The sequence below is a fragment of the Psammomys obesus genome, unplaced genomic scaffold (genome assembly GCF_907164565.1).
Source record: "Psammomys obesus unplaced genomic scaffold, mPsaObe1.curated_primary_1811, whole genome shotgun sequence".
In the NCBI taxonomy this organism is placed as follows: domain Eukaryota; kingdom Metazoa; phylum Chordata; class Mammalia; order Rodentia; family Muridae; genus Psammomys; species Psammomys obesus.
In genome coordinates this window covers 19,604,759-19,622,424 of record NW_026585644.1, presented here as the reverse complement: position 1 = coordinate 19,622,424, position 17,666 = coordinate 19,604,759, and the positions used below count along the sequence as shown (strand labels likewise).

At 48.2% G+C, this 17,666-nt stretch overlaps 1 protein-coding gene across 3 annotated transcripts in view; it reads left to right on the top strand.

Moving 5' to 3' along the window:
- The first annotated feature begins 804 nt into the window (after positions 1-804).
- Asap2 (ArfGAP with SH3 domain, ankyrin repeat and PH domain 2) overlaps positions 805-17,666 on the top strand; it is a 148,225-nt gene continuing 131,363 nt past the window's right edge. For 2 of the 3 annotated variants that reach the window (XM_055625310.1, XM_055625301.1), the window contains exon 1: positions 805-1,195. In XM_055625310.1, coding sequence (XP_055481285.1) covers positions 1,070-1,195 — 126 coding nt within the window. In that variant the 5' untranslated portion in view covers positions 805-1,069. Of the gene's footprint in view, positions 1,196-5,672; positions 5,928-17,666 lie in introns of those variants that run through there. The other variant, XM_055625319.1, reaches the window with a different exon arrangement.

Genomic DNA, 17,666 nt, shown 5'->3' with positions numbered 1-17,666 from the left:
TCAGGGTGAAGCCTGGCCTAGTACCCTAAAACTGTTTACAGGTAACTTGGAGTAGCCCTAATTGTACAAGCTAAAGGAACATGATGCTCAACTGGCGGTTTTTGTATTGTTCCAAGTCGAAGGACATGGGTTTGAATTCCCATTTATCCTTATACCATGTGATTTCCGGCCAACTCTCTAAGCAAAATACCCGTATTTACCTGCTTCTTAAAGTTCTGAGGAGGCGAACAGAGAGAACATTGGCCCTAACACTCCATCCCAAACTGTCCCCTCACTAGTCCCGCTAGGGGCAGAAGGGGTGCCCCGGTGGATTTCACCATCCTGTAGGGGGCGAGCTACCCACACTGTCTTCTCTCTTGGTCCTTCTCTGAGGTTCTGGTGGGGAATTCGGGGGGGGATGTTCTTCCCCAAGGGTGGGATTGGGGAGCAGAAGGAAGGTGTTCTGCCTGGCCGCGAAGCCGGTGCCCTCGGTTCCAATTCACCCCCACTGGGAAATGTGCGCCAACGCTCCGGGCTGGCGCGGAGGGGCCCGGGCACCGCAGCCCCGGTGAGGGGTCGCCCTCGAACCCCCTGTACGCCCCTGAAGGCAGACACAATGCGGCGGCCCGCAGCGGCTGGAGGGCCCCGAGCGCGCACGGCCCTCCTTCCTGCGGCCTCCGCTTCCCCGCGGCGAGGTGGCGGCGAGCGCACCGATTGGCGGCCGGGCCTGCGCCCCGCCCCGCCCCTCGCCCCGCCGGCCACCGCCCCCTCGGCCGGGACCCGCCCCTCTCCGCAGGAGGCGTCGGGGCCCGCGGCTGGGTGGCGGGCAGTTCCCGCCGGCTGTGCGCGCCCGCGTCTGGGCTCGCTCGGAGAAGACGCGGCGGCGGCTCCCGGAGCACAGCGGGCAGAGCTGCGGGCTGCGCGCGCCCCTGCTCCCGCCGCGCATCCCGCGGTGGCTCCCGCGCCCTGCGGCGGCTCCCGCGCCCCGCGCTCCCCTTTGTCCGCGGCCCGGAGCGGCGGCGGCGGCGGGGTCGGAGCCCGCGCCCTGGGCGACTGAGGCGGCGGCGGTCCGCGCCCGGGCGCCGCGGCGATGCCGGACCAGATCTCCGTGTCGGAATTCGTGGCCGAGACCCATGAGGACTACAAGGCTCCCACGGCCTCCAGCTTCACCACGCGCACGGCCCAGTGCCGGAACACCGTGGCGGCCATCGAGGAGGTGAGCGGCAGCCTCGGCGGCGCGGGGCGGAAGGCTAGGGCGGCGGGGATCGCGCTGCGCCCTGGGGACCCGCCAGGCTTCCGCGCCTGGTGCCTGATGCCCGGTGCCCGGCGCCCGCGCCCATACCCGGGAAAAGTTTCTGGTCCTCCAGAGCCGGACGCGGCCGGGCCAGCAGTGCCCGACACAGAAGCCCTTTGTTCCCTGAGAGGTGGCTCTGGGGAGAGGCTGCTTGGCCACCTTGGGCCTTTTTGGGGGAACCCCCCTGTCTGCTCTCATTTCCCTCGTTGGGTTCCAGGTCCTTTGCTCCCATCTTCCCCGAGGTCAACTTCGGCCGCGGAGTCCGTGGCGGCTGCGAGCCGGGGACCCCTGCGAGCTCTGCGGGCCCCTTGGTGATGGGTCCCCCGGCGCGGACCTCTCCAACTTGTTCCAGAAGTGGCCCGGCGGGGGCAGCTGTGCGCCCTGAGCCAACAGCGGAGCAGGTCCAGGGGGACCCCCGAAGCTGCTCAGGCAGGGGTGCCCACCCCAGCCCGGGAGGCCTGGCAGCTCCCACTGCGTGCCGCAGAGCAGCGCTGCCGAGGATGTGGAGAGCCGGCGCTTTGGGGTCCGAAAGGCCCCGGGTAGCCGCTCCTGGGCCACCTGTGTAGTGCCTGTTGGCAGAATGGTTATCTTCCTTGACCTTAACCTGGAAAAGGCCTGATTTTAGTAAGGGCTTTCAAGGTGCAGAGTCATGGTATTGAACGGCTAAGCAGCGAGCTCTCCAGATCCCGGGGAAGAGGGACTGCAAGAGCGAGCAGGTTGGGTTGAAAATTAAAGCAGGCATGGAAGGGACCCCGACTGGCTGCGGCTTGAGATAGCTTCACTTCCCTCATCTTTTTTTTTTTTTCCTCTCCCAGACAGAGTTTACAGTGGCATCTTTTCGCTCCCTAGGCTTTGTGCGTCCAGTTGGGCTCACAATAGGTAACCGGAGTACAAGACACACGTGTAGCAGTAGTGAACCGATTGAGTACATTTCCTTTGGCCACAATCTTAAGATTGGGGTAGATATTTTGAAATACTTGTGCCAGCGGTTGGGGGTGGGTAGGTGGGTTGGTCTTCAGAGAGCTTTAAATTTAAGCAATGCTGTTAAATTCTTTTCCCCTTGCCTGAACAAAGCGTCTGCTATTAAGAATTGCTTGAAAGAAAAAAAAAAAAAAACTAGACTGTTTTTCTTCAGTGTAAAATGTTTTTCTTTGTAGACATACACAGTCAAGACTAGACTCAATGGAAAATGCTTGATTCAGCATGCTGCTGTTGGAAGTATAGCTAGGGTACCTCTCTTCCCCTTCGGCCTCCTCTCTTTTCTCTCACCCCTCTTCCAGAAGATCTGCCTGTGACCCTTTTGTGGTGGAGTTCACTGATGTACGGATTGCTTCATTCTACTTTTGTCAGCATGGCTCACACACACACACACCTTCAGATGAGGCAGGTGGGGGGATTGACACATGGGAAGCCCCTCCCCCATAAGTACCAGTTGAAAAGCTCTAGGAAAATAGTCAGTGTTTTGAAAATACATCATTAATGCTTATGGAAATGATTGCATCGAAAAGGGTGGGGAGGGGGCTTTTTGTGTGTGATGTACTTAAAAGAAAGCTTGTGTTTATAAAGTTATTATGCTTTCCTCTCTGTATTGTGTCAGTTAAATGTTCTTAACACTGGCTGATGTTGGGAAACCAGGCAAATAGGAGTTGAAATTAAAGATGGCATACCCTCCCTCTGATTAATTTTAGTTTACAGTGGATGAACCCAAAGCTGCTTTTGCATGCAGTGCAGGAGATTATCCAAGAGCTCAGTTACTGAGCAGATTAAAGAGAGACTGGCTTTGGTCAATTTGTTAAATTGCAGGCTTGTTTCCCTCGGCCTCCGAAGCAGAGAATGGGTTCAAGTTGCAAACAGGGGAAAATTAAAATCATTGCAGGCTTATCTTATTTTAAGTAAACCCAGTATCCACTCTAGGATATTGTGTGTGTGAACTTAGAGTTGGAACGACTTTGAAAGTTGAAAGGACTCAGCATGGAATGCTTTCTTTTCCCTGCTAGATTACTGAGTGTTCACTTCCAGCACAAAAAAAAATTGTTCTATGTCTAATGTAATAACAAACGATGCTCTTAATACTGGGATTTTAAGCAAACATCTTTTCGTGCTGAGATGAGATGTGCGAGGGGTTACCGTGACATGGATGGAGTTACTCATGTCACAGAAATATGACTTGAAAATATGTCCCTGGTCCCCTGCTTAAATGAATTACGTAATTAGTAAGGTGATTTAAAGCTGATTGACCCTGGCAACCGTGCTCGTTTCCAGTGGAGGGTATGTCTGGCCACAGTCACGTTCTCACTGAAATAGGCTTTCTTGGCTTGAATACCTGCAGCTAGAACATCAGTTGTTAGCTAGTGCCGGGCCTGTTCCACAGCTGTCATATATGTTGTGTTCAATCTCTGTCCCTGATTTATAGGTGAGGAACTTGAGGCTAGCAGATTAGTTCAGGTTTATAGACCCAGTTAGTGGAGTTTGAACTTGGCCCTGTGCTGCTTTCATAAACTACACGGCTTTAACGCTCAGTAATGGTGCATTCTCTAAATGGCCCCTTTGCCAGGTCAGCCACCTACAACTCAGGCTCCCTCACTTTTCAGTTGTATGACTTGGGATGAGACCCTGCCCCCACCCTTTTTTCCATTTCAGTCCAGTTCACAGTCTAGATAATCATGTTAGTTTCTGAAGGTTGTGGCACAGTACCCAACAGACAGCTGATTTATTGAATGCTAGCTGCTTTACCAGATTTCACTGTAGTTAATATACAGACCCTGGAATGAGAATGGAGCAAGGGAGGAGGAAATGGATGAACTGTTGTATGAACGTTGAACTGTTGTACCTCCTTTCTGTGTGCGTGCGTGCGTGCAGATATTTGCAGGTGCACTTAGTGGTGTGCTGATGGAGGCCATAGGTTGATGTTGTGGTGTTTTCCTGAATCAGTTCTCCACCACCTGTCTCTGCTCCCCCTCTGGGGGGCAGGGAGCTGCATAGCTCAGTCTTGGGGATCCGCACGCAGGTTCACAAGCTTGTGTAGCAAGCACTGTACTCTCTAAGCTTTTTCCCCAGTCCTGTGCATTCCCTTGACAAGTTTATCGTCTTGGTAGCAGGTGAGAGTGTGGCTGGTTTGAAACTTTTCACTTTGTGATGACTTTCTCTCGGTGAAGTAATTATCTTGTGCAGTTTTAGCAAACTTCGCAAAGCGTGGGGCTGCAACTGGCGTCAGCTCTGCGCTTTTGGAAATAAAGGAGGAAACAAGTAGTTGTGGCATAAATTGGAAAACTGAGCTGCCCACCTCCAGCTTTATTTCCATTTCTTAGTTTCTTCAAGCCCCTGGTTTACCTCAGAATACTCTTGAAGTAGAGAAAAATTGTGTGCATTCTTGGGATGGTCATGCTGTAGCTGACACTTCTTCATAGCTCCATCCATTCTGCCTTGCTTATTTGGCATTGATGTAGTTTTAAAAATAAATTTGATATTGACTCTTAAGTATTAAAATTTAATCTTCTTCCTTCCGGGGCCATGATTCTCTTATTCTGTTGTCCTTGGTTACCTTGGAAATCGCTTTGCTGTTCTGACTGCGAGGGGAGAATGAACATCTGGACTGTACAGACTCCCGGGGGAACTGCTGTTCCTGGGCCAGGCTCCGCCCAGCAGTTCCAGTGGGAACAGGCTTTGCTTTTGATTCAGAGTTGTAGTCCTTTGTGACTTGTTTGTAAACCAGCTCCTACAGAATACCGGACTTAACAGATCTTGGATCTATGGTCAGAAGGCCGCCACCTCTTTCCCAGCGTGTTTATATTCTCTGGAAGGGGATAGGCCAACTTCATGCTTCCCTGAAGTCTGGATTGATGTGTCTGGAACATTTTGGATTGGTTAGGATGGAACTGTTTTGTTTTGTTTTTTTTCCCGCCAGCTGAATTCAGTTTCTCTTCTATGATTAGAACTACCATGATGCACTCCTGTGGGTTCCAGCTCTTGCTGCTGGTCATCTGGGGGTCTGTGGAATCCTGCTGTTGTGGAATCAGAAATCCCTTCTCTTTGAAAGAACTGGTGGTCCAGTGGGGAGAGACTGGCCCTCCAGGCAGATGAATGCACTCAGGTGACATGAGGGCATGTCTGTGTGAACATCTATGGTAACTGATGAAAGAGACCAAGGCTGGGACTCTACTTACATGTGGTTGGGGCTGTGGGTGGAGAGGACCTTGAATGGAGGTGTGTCGCAAGAGGTTCCAAGTTGGTTTAATCCAGTCTTCCATATCTGTGCTCCTACCTTAGGTAAATATTTATCCACTCTTGAGCTGGTGACCAAACAGGCCTTCGGGGGATTTTCATATCCAGGCAGTCTGTAGAAGGCTACTTAGATCGAGAGTTTGTAGATGCCTTCCACCGTGGGCCACATACATCCTGCGCTGATGGCCAAGGATGGGATGCAGTCAGCTCCTTAGAAATGCCAGTCTGTTTCAAATGCCTGGTGGCCTCATGGGTTGGTGGCCACCGTGTTGAATGCTGCAGATTTAGAACTTAGCTCTACATACTTGCAAGGAGTTCTGTGGACGAGCGACTCGAAATTGCTTCACCAGACAGCGGCATCAGTGCTGAACCCCAGATCTCGTTGTGGAGCTGTGGAGTCAGAACCTGCATTTTAACTGAGTTCTCAGAAGCGGTATGTGCAACCAGGGCTTGAAGGGACTGCTGGAGGCTGCCCTGAGTCGTGGGTCGTGGTGGGAGTTGCCTGGTGGGGGAGGGGGCCTCCTGTGGACTGGAAGAATCTGGCCCCACTCTCCTGAATTCTGATCTCCAATGATTTGGGTGAGGCCTAGAGCCTCCACATTTTTTTTTAAAAGGCTCCTCCCTAGTCGATAATCCCTGATAGACAGGTGATTATGTAATGCTGTGCCTGGTCACGATAAGTCAAGGTCATGCATAATACAGGGGGTAGAAAGTGGTTTTGGAGGGAGGAAACTGAAATCGGGACAGGCCTCTCTGCAGAGGTGACCTTTGAGCAGTCTGGAATGCTTGGGCTGCCTGTTCGAAAGGCCGAAAGGCCTGTGAACAGGGGAGCCTAGGAAAAGACCAAAGATGTGCGTATTAGGGCTGGCAGAAGGCCGGTGATCGGAGGCCGGTGAGAGAGAGGAGAGGCTAGTGTGGAGGGTTGCGTTAGGGCCGAATCACTGTGGGCTTTGCCTGGGGGAGAGAATTGGCATTTTTGCTGTGGTGTGGAGAGTTTGGGGCCCAGACTCCCGTGGTCTGATTTCCTCTTTAGGATATATTTTTTACTTTATTTATTTATTTTTGGTATGTGTATGTGACATGCATGCACAGGTGCCCTCAGAGACCACAACCCATGGGAGCTGGAGTTATAGGCAGCTGTGAACTGCCTGGTTGTGGATGCTAGGAATGAAACGCCGGACCTCTGAAAGAACAGGAAGCAATCTCAGCCCCTAAGCCGCTAGTTTCCATTTTAAAGACATGTCAGTGGTTGTTCCTAGACCTGGGAGAAAAAGAGGAAAGACCAGAGAGGGAGTAGGTAGGCGGGGTTTGTTGCAGTCATTTGGGTGCTGAGGTGGCGCAGAAAGCCAAGTGTCCTTTGAACTGGGAGAATCCTTTGGCAGATGCCAAGTGTGTGCATGGTGTGGTGCAAATAGTGTAGCTGAGGCCGCAACACCGAGAGAATGGGCCTTTCATCAGCCCCAAGGTGAAGCTGGCGCTGTACAGCATGGCTTAGTGGCAGTGGCATAGGCCTACTGTGTGGCATGGCTGGCTGTAGGACTTGTGCAGGCACCATTCTGGTCTTACTGCACAGGCGGAGTAAGGTGTGGCGGGGGCTGAGGGGCCTTTGCTGCTGCTGTGTTTCTGGGCGGGTGTTAGCTGGTGATTCTTGTTCCTTGGCATGCACCCCTTTTTCTAGCCACTCAAACTCTCCTCTCCCTACTGAAATGAGACAAGCTCATTTAGACATGATTCCTGAATGTGACCCCATGACTGGGGCTTCAAAGCAGATGGCTTGCCGGGGCCTCTTTTTCTTCTGCCTTTGTGGTTTTAGTGTGTCTGTGATGCTGTGGGATAAAGGGACCGCGAGTTAAAACTGGGATGCTGAGGCTGCGCTTTTATGAGGATGATTGTTCTTCCAAAGGAATTTGGTTGAGTTTATTTCTTCATAAGTGTTTTTAGCTACCCGGCATATAGAGTCACTGTCAAATACCAGGGCTGTGAAAGAGGACAGGCCTGGCTTTCAGGTTGTGTGTGGAACTTTATTTTAACTTTTAGGTTTTTTTCCCCCTTTTGTGCCATGGATGCCTTTGGCAGTGTACTTCTTTTTAGAGGGACTCTTCACTTCTCTTGTTCTTTCCTTAGTCTTACTGGGTAGAGTAGGCTGGCCTTCCGTGCTCCCTTTCAGTCTCTGAATGCTGGGAGTATTACAGGGGCCCTGCAGAAAGAGGTTAACGTGTAGAATAAAAACTCAAGATTCCAAATGAAAACCAATTATACCAAATTTAGTTTGTAAAACGTTTTAAAAGATACGGCATACTGATATGTGATTTTTTAAAAAAAATGGTGTGTAGATTTATTTTTGGGTCTAATAAGTACCTCAGTTGTTGGGTCCTATGAGTGTAAATAATATAGTGTGACATTGCTAGTAATTACTGTGTGGTATCGTGACACCTTTTATCAGTCTCAGGTAACATCGACACTAATTGGGATGTGTGTTGCTTTCATCCGGTCCCAGCTGAAGAAAGGCTGCATTTCAGTTAGACGCTAATAACGAGTACACGTGTACATTCCCCCCGACCCCCCCGTCCAAATGTATGGACCCCTCGAGTTCAGCCTAAGGATTCCAAGCTTGGTGATAGGATGTCTTAAATTTGACTTTGGGTGACTGACTCTTTGCAAACTCTGTAAACCAGACCATATCACCATCGTTGGTGTCATGAGCTGCTTCGGGGAATCTAGCCGGGAACAGTTGCACCCTGAGCCAGCTGAGTTAGCTGGTGAGGTATTAGAGGGGGTAGGGAGTTTGCCTAACTTTGATGCCACCAGGATAACCCTTTCTGCCCCATGGTGAGGCCTTGGGCAGTTTCTCTGTCCCTGTAGTATGCGTTTGAGTTCACCAGGCCTACAATTGTACCTCAGAGTCTAGTAGTTATGACCACAACCCGGTGGCCTCTGCAGGCCAGCTCTTCTGTTTACATGTTTCTTGTTTAACATGTTATTATATGCTGGCCTTGATGTAGGACAAGCTTCAGTGGGATAATGGTAGATTCTCAGGCACCTTCCACTCAGGGGGGCAGGGAGCCCTGGCGGACATCATGGTTCCGGTAAGGTTATGTCCAAGCTAGCTGCTTCGGCAGAGCATGCTAGATGTTGTTTTTCTTTTCTTCGTGTTCTGTATTTGTTGGGCTTTATTGAGTACCAGACATCCTTCAATATAACTGGGTGTTACTGAGGCCTTAGAGAAGATTGGCTACCTTACCGACTTCACAGAGCTAGGCTGAACTGGAGTCCGGATTTGGGCCAAGATTTTCTCTTCTTCCATGTCCATGTGTGTGTTCACATGTATGTGTGGAGGCCTGAGGGTGACATCAGGTGTCTCCTTTGATTGACGAATGGGGTCTCAGTTGAACCTAGAGCTCACAAATACAGGCTGCCTGCTCCTAGGCTCGCCTATGTCTACCTTCCAAGCCCCTGGATTACAGGCTGGCTCCCATGTCCACCCAGCAGTTATGTGGGTTCTGGGATCTGAACTCTTCCTCCTCCCAGAACTCAGATCAAGCGTTCTGACATCACTGTCCGCTGTTTCTGCAGCCACCTGTTTTGTAGAGCTGGTGCCTAAGAAAACCCTTTGCACTGAGGCCTTTGGATCCGTGCAGTCTTTCTTGCTCCTGTAGTGAATGGACTCTGTTGCTTTTTGTGAGTGGTGCCTTCTGGGAGATTCTGGGGTGGGGGTCCTGCTCTGTTTCCTCCCTTCTTCCCTGGAGAAGCTCTTCCTTTTTCTTGTCCTGCCCAGCCCAGCTCTGCAGGGACGGTGGCCAGCCATTGCTCACACCCTGGCAGGAGGCTGCCCTGCCAAGGGTATTATTAATGATGTCATCTTTCTACTGGATGCTGGTGATGGCTTTGCCAATAATATCAGGTGGTTGATGAAGACAATGTCTTCAAATGATGGGTTCCCTTGTCTTAGAATCTTAACAAGCCAGCAGGCTTTTAAGGACTGTCTTATTTCTCATTAAGTGTTTTGTTTTGTTTTTAAGCAGTGATGATGACAATAACTACTATTGTATGGGCTTTAATTCTGTGTTAAGAAATGTGCTCGGGGGCTAGAGGGATGGCTCAATGGTTAAGAGCACTGTCTGTTCTTCCAAAGGACCCAGGTTCAATTCCCAGCACTCACATGGCAGCTCACAACTGTCTGTAACTCCAGATCCAAGGGATCTGACATCTTCACACTGATGCACATGAAATGAAATTAAATAAGTTATTAAAAAAAAAAAAAAAAGAAATGTGCTTATAGCCGGGTGGTAAAGACACACACCTTTAGTCCCAGCACTCACAGAGGCTGAGGCAGGCAGATCTCTGTGAGTTTGAGGCTAGCCTGCTCTACAAAGCAAGTCCAGGACAGCGAAGGCTATACCTCTGTCTTGGAAAAAAGAAAAAGAAAAAAGAAATGTGCTTATGGCAATTGGTTGCTCAATACCAAATGGTCAGCCCTGAAAACATCATATAAAGTTATACAGACTGACCAGGCTGTGTTTACATATTTAGTAATATATACATACATGTAAAAAAATAACAATTAATGAAAAAAAGAGGCCATGAATTTGAAAGAGATCAAGTAGGACAATATTGGACAGTTTGGAAGGAGGAAATGATGTAATTATATTACAGCAAAAAATAAAGAAAAATAATTGAGAAGCAAGAAAAAAAATGAAACATGCTTATTTAAGATTATTCCTTTTGAGAGAGGTTGTATTTCTTGTTCATAGTTAAAGAAATTGAGCCTCAGTGGAGTCATGTGACCCTGGGGTTCCAGCAGTTCACAGAGCAAGAATCCTGACCATGTGAGGATTTAGTGAGGGTCTCGTTAGTTCTATAATATCCTCTGACTAGTGGACATTCTCAGTGCAAGTTAGTGTCCACTGCTCTCTGCAGGCCAGTCTTCCTTGTCCACTAAGAGGAAGTGTGATTGACACCTCCAGGGCTATCAAGCTAATCCTTGGGGAGGCAGTTAGGGTTAGAGACCTTTTTAGAGGGCTTTTACATTTCTTGTTTATTTTTGAGGCAGGGTCCCTTGTGTCTTAGGCTGGCTGGCCTTGAACTTTATATAGCCTAAAATGACCTTGGATTTCTAATCCTCCTGCCTCTGCCTTTGAGGGCTGCAAAATTATAGGCTTGTGCTATCATGCCTGGTTTATATGGTGCCAGGGGTGAGACTCTGGGCGTAGCCTCTAGAGGCGTTTATTGAGTGGCCTTCACCGCCACACAGTGAGTTGTTATATGATCCAGGTGGCCTCCTAGGGCTGTGGGTTCCAAAAACCAATCTGGATTGTGTATCCAAAGGCCCTCATAGTGAACAGACTCAGAATGCGTCTTCCAGGCCAGCAGACCTGTGTGTGGGAGGTGGCCCTGAAGGATGGCTCAGAGATGTACAGGTCCAGGCAGAACCTGGCAGGGAGGAGTCGGCATCCCACTGTCTGTTAGGGGCCTTGGGAGAGTGTGTGCATTACTCCCTCGAAACCCCCTCACCTGTTCCTAACAAGCTTTTGGGTCTGAAGGGATGATTGCTGGCTAGGCCTGCAACAGAGGAGGGCTGGGTGAGAATACACGTCACTTCCTAGCACCACTTGGCTGTTTATATTTGTATTTTTTGAGACATTGGAGGTCACCTCCTCCATTACCCCCTTTAAAGGGTCCCTCTCCAAATGTCAAGGTACTTTCGCAGTCACCGTGACAGTTGTCGCCTGATCTGGAATTCTGTCGGGTTCACTGCTGGCTGGAATTGGGGACAGACTGTTGCTGGTTTGCCAGTGGTTTTTTTAAAGTTGTGGACTACATGCGTGGTCTCTAGATTCTGCCTTGTTCTGTGTCTCCCTGGCAAAAGGCAGGTTGTGTTTACGATCACAGGGTTTTGTGGCCACTAGATAGTGTGGGGGCTACTGAATGTTTGTTGCATGAACGCCGACTTTCTTTCAAAATGTATTTACTTTAGTTGCTTTACTTATTGTGTATGTGAGCCTGAGAGAGTAAATGTGCACCTTGTGCTTACAAGAGCCTGAGGAGGCCGGAATAGGCATCGGATCCGGAACTGGGGTTTCCAGGTGGTAGGAGTCCCCGTGTGGGGTCTTGGGGACTATACATGGGACCTCTGCAAGATCTGAAACTGCTCTTAACCTCTGAGCCATCAGTCCAGCCCCCTGACTTTTTTTTTTTTCTCCCTCCAGAGTCAGGGTTTCTCTGTGTAGCCTTGGCTGTCCTGGACTCGCTTTGTAGACCACAGAGATACACCTCAAACTCACAGAGATATGCCTGCCTCTGCCTCCCTGAGTGTTAGGATTACGGGTGTGCGCCACCTTGCCTGGCTCCCCTGACTTTCTTATATTGAGGTTAATTTAGGTGGAGGAGGGGTGGTGTGCTCATCCTTAGAAGATAGGCCATCTCACAAGGCATCAGTTTTTCGTGTCTGCCGGTTGTGTCTGTGCTGTGGGATGATAGCAGCAGCCAGGCAGTTAGGAGGGCTGGGTTTCAGATCTGAGTGGGCCTCTGTTTTATTGTGTGACTGAGCTCATCCAGGAAATCTGCCCTCTCACAATAGGGATTTGGCTGATCTGTGGCCATCTTCTCCAGCCTCAAATCCCCATAGTTGTCTGTATCACATATATTGAATTTAGATAGGAATAAATATCAGCTACTCTGTAGTCCTGAAAAGGCAAGGGAGGCGCTTAACCATCTATCTTCAAGTTTGATTTAGGTTAGAATCATTTATTTTGTCTTGTTGTGGTACTTTTTTATTGTTGCTTTAAAAAAAATAAAAAAAATACAAAATGTCATAAAATTGTTCTGGCATGATGGTGCACACCTGTTATGAGGCAGGATGGTTGCTTCAAGTTCCAGGCCAGCCTAGCGTCATGGTGGAGTGTGTTCCAGGTCAGCTCTATCTACAAAGACTTTGCTTTCCTTTCATTGCCCTCATCTTTCTTTGTAAAGCAGTGGTTCTCAATCTTCCTAGTGCTGTGATTCTTTAATTCAGTTGGTTGTGGTGACAACCAACTGTAAAATTGATTTCATTGCTACTTCATAACTATAGTTTTGCTACTTTGTGAATTGTAATGTAAACATTTGGGAGGCACAGGTTTGCCAAAAGGGCTCTGACCCACAGGTGGGGAAGAACTGTTTTAAAGTATCCAACTGCGAGTTTTAGTATATCCCCAGTGGGTAGTCAACCCCACTACTCAATCCTAGAACTTTCTTGTTTTTTAAATAGGAAACCCCACACCTGTTAGCAATCACTTTCCATCCCCCCTTTCCCTCACCCTGGTGTTCATTGATCTGCTTTTGGCCTCTATGGATTTGCTTACTGTAGACATCTATACAGACTCAAACATTACGTAGCCTTTTGTATTGTCTTCCTTTGTGTTAACTAGTGTTTTGAAGGTTCATTCATGTTGTGGCATGAAGCTGTACATTGCCCCTTTTAATGGCTGAATTGTGTGTTGCAGCACATTTTTTCTTTTCTTTCTTTCTTTCTTTATTTATTTTTTTGCCCATCAGCTGGTGGATATTTGAATTATTTCTGCTTTTTGGCCATTATGAATGATGCACTGAGTATTTTTTGCAAGCTATACTGTAGGTGTATATTCTCACTTGGAGCTGACTTGCCAAGTCATAGGGTGGCTCTGTATTGAAGTTTGTGAGGGCCAAGGAACTGCCAGACTTTAAAACGGATATATCTGTTTGCATTCTCTCCAGCCATGTGTAAGTGTCCCAGTTTCTCCACACCCCTGTCAACGCTCATTATTGTCTGTCTTTTTTGATTATGTCCATTCTCCCGGGTGTGAAGTTGCATCTCACTTCGAGTTTATTTGATTTGCATTTCCTTGATGGATAGATGACTAATGATGTCGAGCCATGTTTCATGTGCCTGAGGCTATTTATATATATTGTTTTTGGAGGCCTGACTTTTCAAATCCTTTGCCTGTTTTCATATTGGTTTGTCTTTTTATTATTGAGTTGTACACACATATATTCTGGACATGAGGCAGTAATCAGATGTGCCTTACAAATGCTCCCATTTTGGATTGTCATCTCATGGCATCCTTTGAAACAAAACATTAAAAAAGTATTAAGAATTTTTAGTTATGTATGCATGTATGTGTGAACACACATATATGAGTGCAGTGCCCAGAGTTCAGAAGACCGTCTCAGGTGCCCTCGAATTGGAGTTAGAGGCAGATGTAAGCTGCCTGATTTGGGTCCTGGGAGCCAAATTGGGGTCCTCTGCAAGAGCCTCTCACACTCTGCTGTTAGTTTCTTGTCACCTTGACGCAACCTAGGGTTGCGTTTCCCTCTGGGAAAAGGGAACCTCAGCTGAGGAATGGCCTACCTCAGAATGGCCTGTAAGAAAGTCTGGGGGCCATATTCCTCATTAGTGACTGATGTGCGAGGGCCCAGCCCACTGCAGTAAGGCCACCCCTGGTGTTCCTGGGCTAGATGAGAAAGCAGGCTGAACAAGCCAGTAAGCTGTCTTCCTCCACGTCTCTGCTTCAGTTCCAGTCCCCAGGTTCCTGCCTTGGTTTCCCTTGGAGATAGACTGTAAGCTGAAAGATGAAATAAGCCCTTTCTTCCCGAGGTCCCTTTTGGTCATTGTGTTCATCACAGCCATAGAAAGAGCGAATTAAGACGTACTCTGAACTGCTGAGCCATCTCTCCCATCCCGAAAAGATACATTTAAAAGTTTGATGAACTTCAGCCACTCTCTCCTCTATTCCAGTGCCCTTTGTATCTACCAGGCAAGTTCCATTGCTGTAGGTTTAGGGGTTAGTTTTGAAAGGAGGAAGTGTGAGTTCTAACTGTTTTTCCCTAAGATTGCTCCAGCTGTTCTGCATCCCCAGTGATTCTGGAAGAGCGTGTTCAGCATCTGCAAATAAGCCAGCGAGGAGTCCATAGATCAGTTTGAGGAGTACGGATGCCAGTTAAAACATCCTTGCATCACCTCACCAATGCACCTGGGACGTTTTTCCATTGAAGTCTTTTTGATTTAGCATTGTTTTGTGTTTTTTATTGTACACACAGATGTGCATTACTGTGGATAAATTTGTTCTTAAATTTGTCTTTCTGGATGCTGTTGTGAATGGAATTGTTTTCTTAATTTCATTTCTGGATTATCATTAGTCTATAGAAATACAGTTGATGTTTGTATACTAATTTAAGCTGCAATTTGATGAATTTATTTCCTGGCTCGTAGTGTATTGTGTGTATAGTCTCAGGATTTTTTTTTTTTTTTTTTTTTGGCAATGAGATATCATAGATAGAGGTAGCTGAAAGATGAGCTGGCTGCTTTATTTCTTTTTCTTGTCTAATTGCTGGATTAGGTCTTAATCATTTATCAATTGGTTTACAGAATAGTAGCCCAATAATATACTGAATGATTGACCTAGATCTATTTTAAACCTTTTATTTATTGTGTGTGTATGTGTTCTGTGCGTGTGTGTAGAGGTCATAGGACAACTTTAAGAAGTCTTTTCTTCTTCTGGATGTGGTAGCATACTCCTTTAATCACAGAGTTTGGGGAGCAGAGGCAGGTGGAACTTTTTGAGTTCAAGGCCAGCCTGGTCTACATAGTGAGTTCCAGGCCAGCCAAGGCTATGTAGAGAGAACCTTTAGGTGGTCAGGCATGGCTGCAGGCACCTCTACCGACTGAGCCATCCATCTCTCCAGCCCAGACTTTAATAATATTAAACTATTTTTATGTGTGGCCAAAATGGCTTCTATCTAGTTGGATCCATCTTCCTTCTCATTTGAGTTTTCTGTGTATTGGAAAATGGGAAAGACTCAGTTGTCTTTGGCTGCAAAGGATGGTATTAGGGACGTGTCTGCCCTTATTGGTATAGTTGAGATACGTACCTCATTTGGCCGTGGGGTTTGGGAGTCAGCTTGGTTTCTGGTCCAGTGGGAACTAAAGCTGTGTGCTTGCTGCAAGATCCAACTTTGTATCCCCCGTTGTTAATGGGCCTGTTCTTCGGGGTTCTCTTTCCAGGGGCATCTCCCTGACCTGTTCTCTCAGGGCAGCCTCTGTTCACCGAAGGTCGAGGTTGCGTTCCTGGTCTCACTGTTTGCTCCCCCGGGTTTGTTCCTTTTTGGAAACGAATGATGCCCTTTACTACCCCCGCAGTCAGGCTGTCAGAACCTGTGGCTTTTGTTCACCTCATCCGAAGCCTGTCGGGCACCAGCTTGCCATTTGGAAGATCTAAAAGGTTTTGGGTCTGTTTGCCAGGTGGGAGAGAAAGAGAGAGATTCCCCCTTCAGGATGTTTAGGCTGCAATGTCTGGAGCCTGGGTTTGTCTCCCCTTCTCTTTCTCCGAGTGTATTTCCATCCCCCCCTCCCGCCCCCGCCATGCCCATGTTGTCTGCCAGAGAGGGCGGTCCTACCATATGGAACTCTAGAATGAAACTGTAGCTCGGGATTTCTGGCAACAAACCCCCTGCATCTCTGCAGCCACTCAGCAGTGACAGTGAACACTGGCTTCAGCTTCCGCTCCCACCACCCCGCCTCCTCACAGCCCCCCAGAGCTGAGGCGTGTTGCTCTATCTTTTCCTATGATTTATTATCTTCGATAGCTGTGTTGGAGCTTAATTTTCAGAGTGCACAATATCTTTATGGTCAAAGCAAAAAGTAAAGATTGGGCTTGATTGATCCTAGGACAAGATGGCTTTAGTTGTCATTAGTATGAAATCCCTTAAGGGCCCCTGTTTCATTTGCTCTTTTAATTTATGAGCTTCTCGGGTCCTTCAAGCATCTATATACTAGCCAGTGAGCTAGTCTCGTTCTGAGCTTCATTTCTGCCCCAGACACAGCGTGGACTGCAGTACTCAGTATGCAGCTGACACTCTGCCAGGTTTGGGCTGAATTATGGAGTAGCAGTACCAGCAGATGAATGGGTATTTCAGACATTTGTTAACTGTTTTTCCAAAGGAAAATGCACTATGAGCTGAAGTAAGCTGTCAGTCACTGGGCAGGCATGCATGAGAGCTGGGGGGTGAACAAGAAAAGCGCAGTGATGTGGGAGCTGCAGAGAGCAGCAGGTCTGTGTTCTGTAGTGGAGGCCAGTGGGAAGGAGAAATGAAAATTAGTCCAGAACAGAAGGGCAAGACTACTCCCTGCTCTAGGAATCCCAGGGAAGCAGCTAGCCATGGCTAGCATCTCCGCCTGATGTATGGTTGTCATTAAGAAGACCTGAAATCAGAGACTGGGAGGTGACACTGTGACACAGTCTGCCCGATGCAGAAGAAGCCCTGGTGTTGGTCCCTAAAACGTCAAAGCAGTCCTCACTCCCCAGACTAAAACAGCAACAGGACCTGAGACCGAATCAGGGGAATTCTGCTCCGATGGGCTGAGGACCATGCAATCCCTCAAGGAAGGTTGCCATGAAAATAGACTGTAAATTTTGCTGTGGCTGGGCTCGGAGGCAAAGGCCTGTAATCCCAGCACTCTGGGAGGCATAGGCAGGCGGATCTCTGTGAGTTCGAGGCCAGCCTGGTCTACAAAGTGAGTCCAGGACAGCCAAGGCTACACAGTCTCGAAAAACAAACAAACAAATATTTTTTTCCGCCGTGTAATTTATGAGCTCATGTTCACTGAGGAAATTAATCTATGTGAGCAGCCCTTCCTGCAGTGTTGATTCAAAGATTCAGTGTCTCTTTGAGGGTGGCATTTGGTCAGCGGTAGAGTGATACAGACGTGGGTTTCTGTGATACGTGGTCAGGCTTTGGCCCATGTGTGTCTGTGTCAAGTATGGGGAGAGGACACTCGTCCTATGAGGGAGTGACTCAGTGTGTGCTTCTCTCTCCGTCCTCAGGCCCAGGATAAAGATTAAGTTTCCCTCTTTGATTCTACACAGCTTAGCATGGTGTCCAGCGTGTGGCTCAGAGGGTGTGTGTTGAGGGTCCACATCTAGGCAGTCTCCCTTAAGGCTTGGTGCAGTTGCTATAATCAAGGTTGTTATGGCACATTTTAAAACAATCAGAGAAGCAGGAAAGTATTTCAAGTGTTTTTGAAGTCTGCTCTATATAGTATTTTAATTAATACTTAATTTCTTCACTGAACAACATTGATCCTTTCCCTTGTAACTCTTCTTTAATTTTCCCATCTATTAGGACCATTTTCTTCTCTTATTTTTCCCTTCCTTCCTTC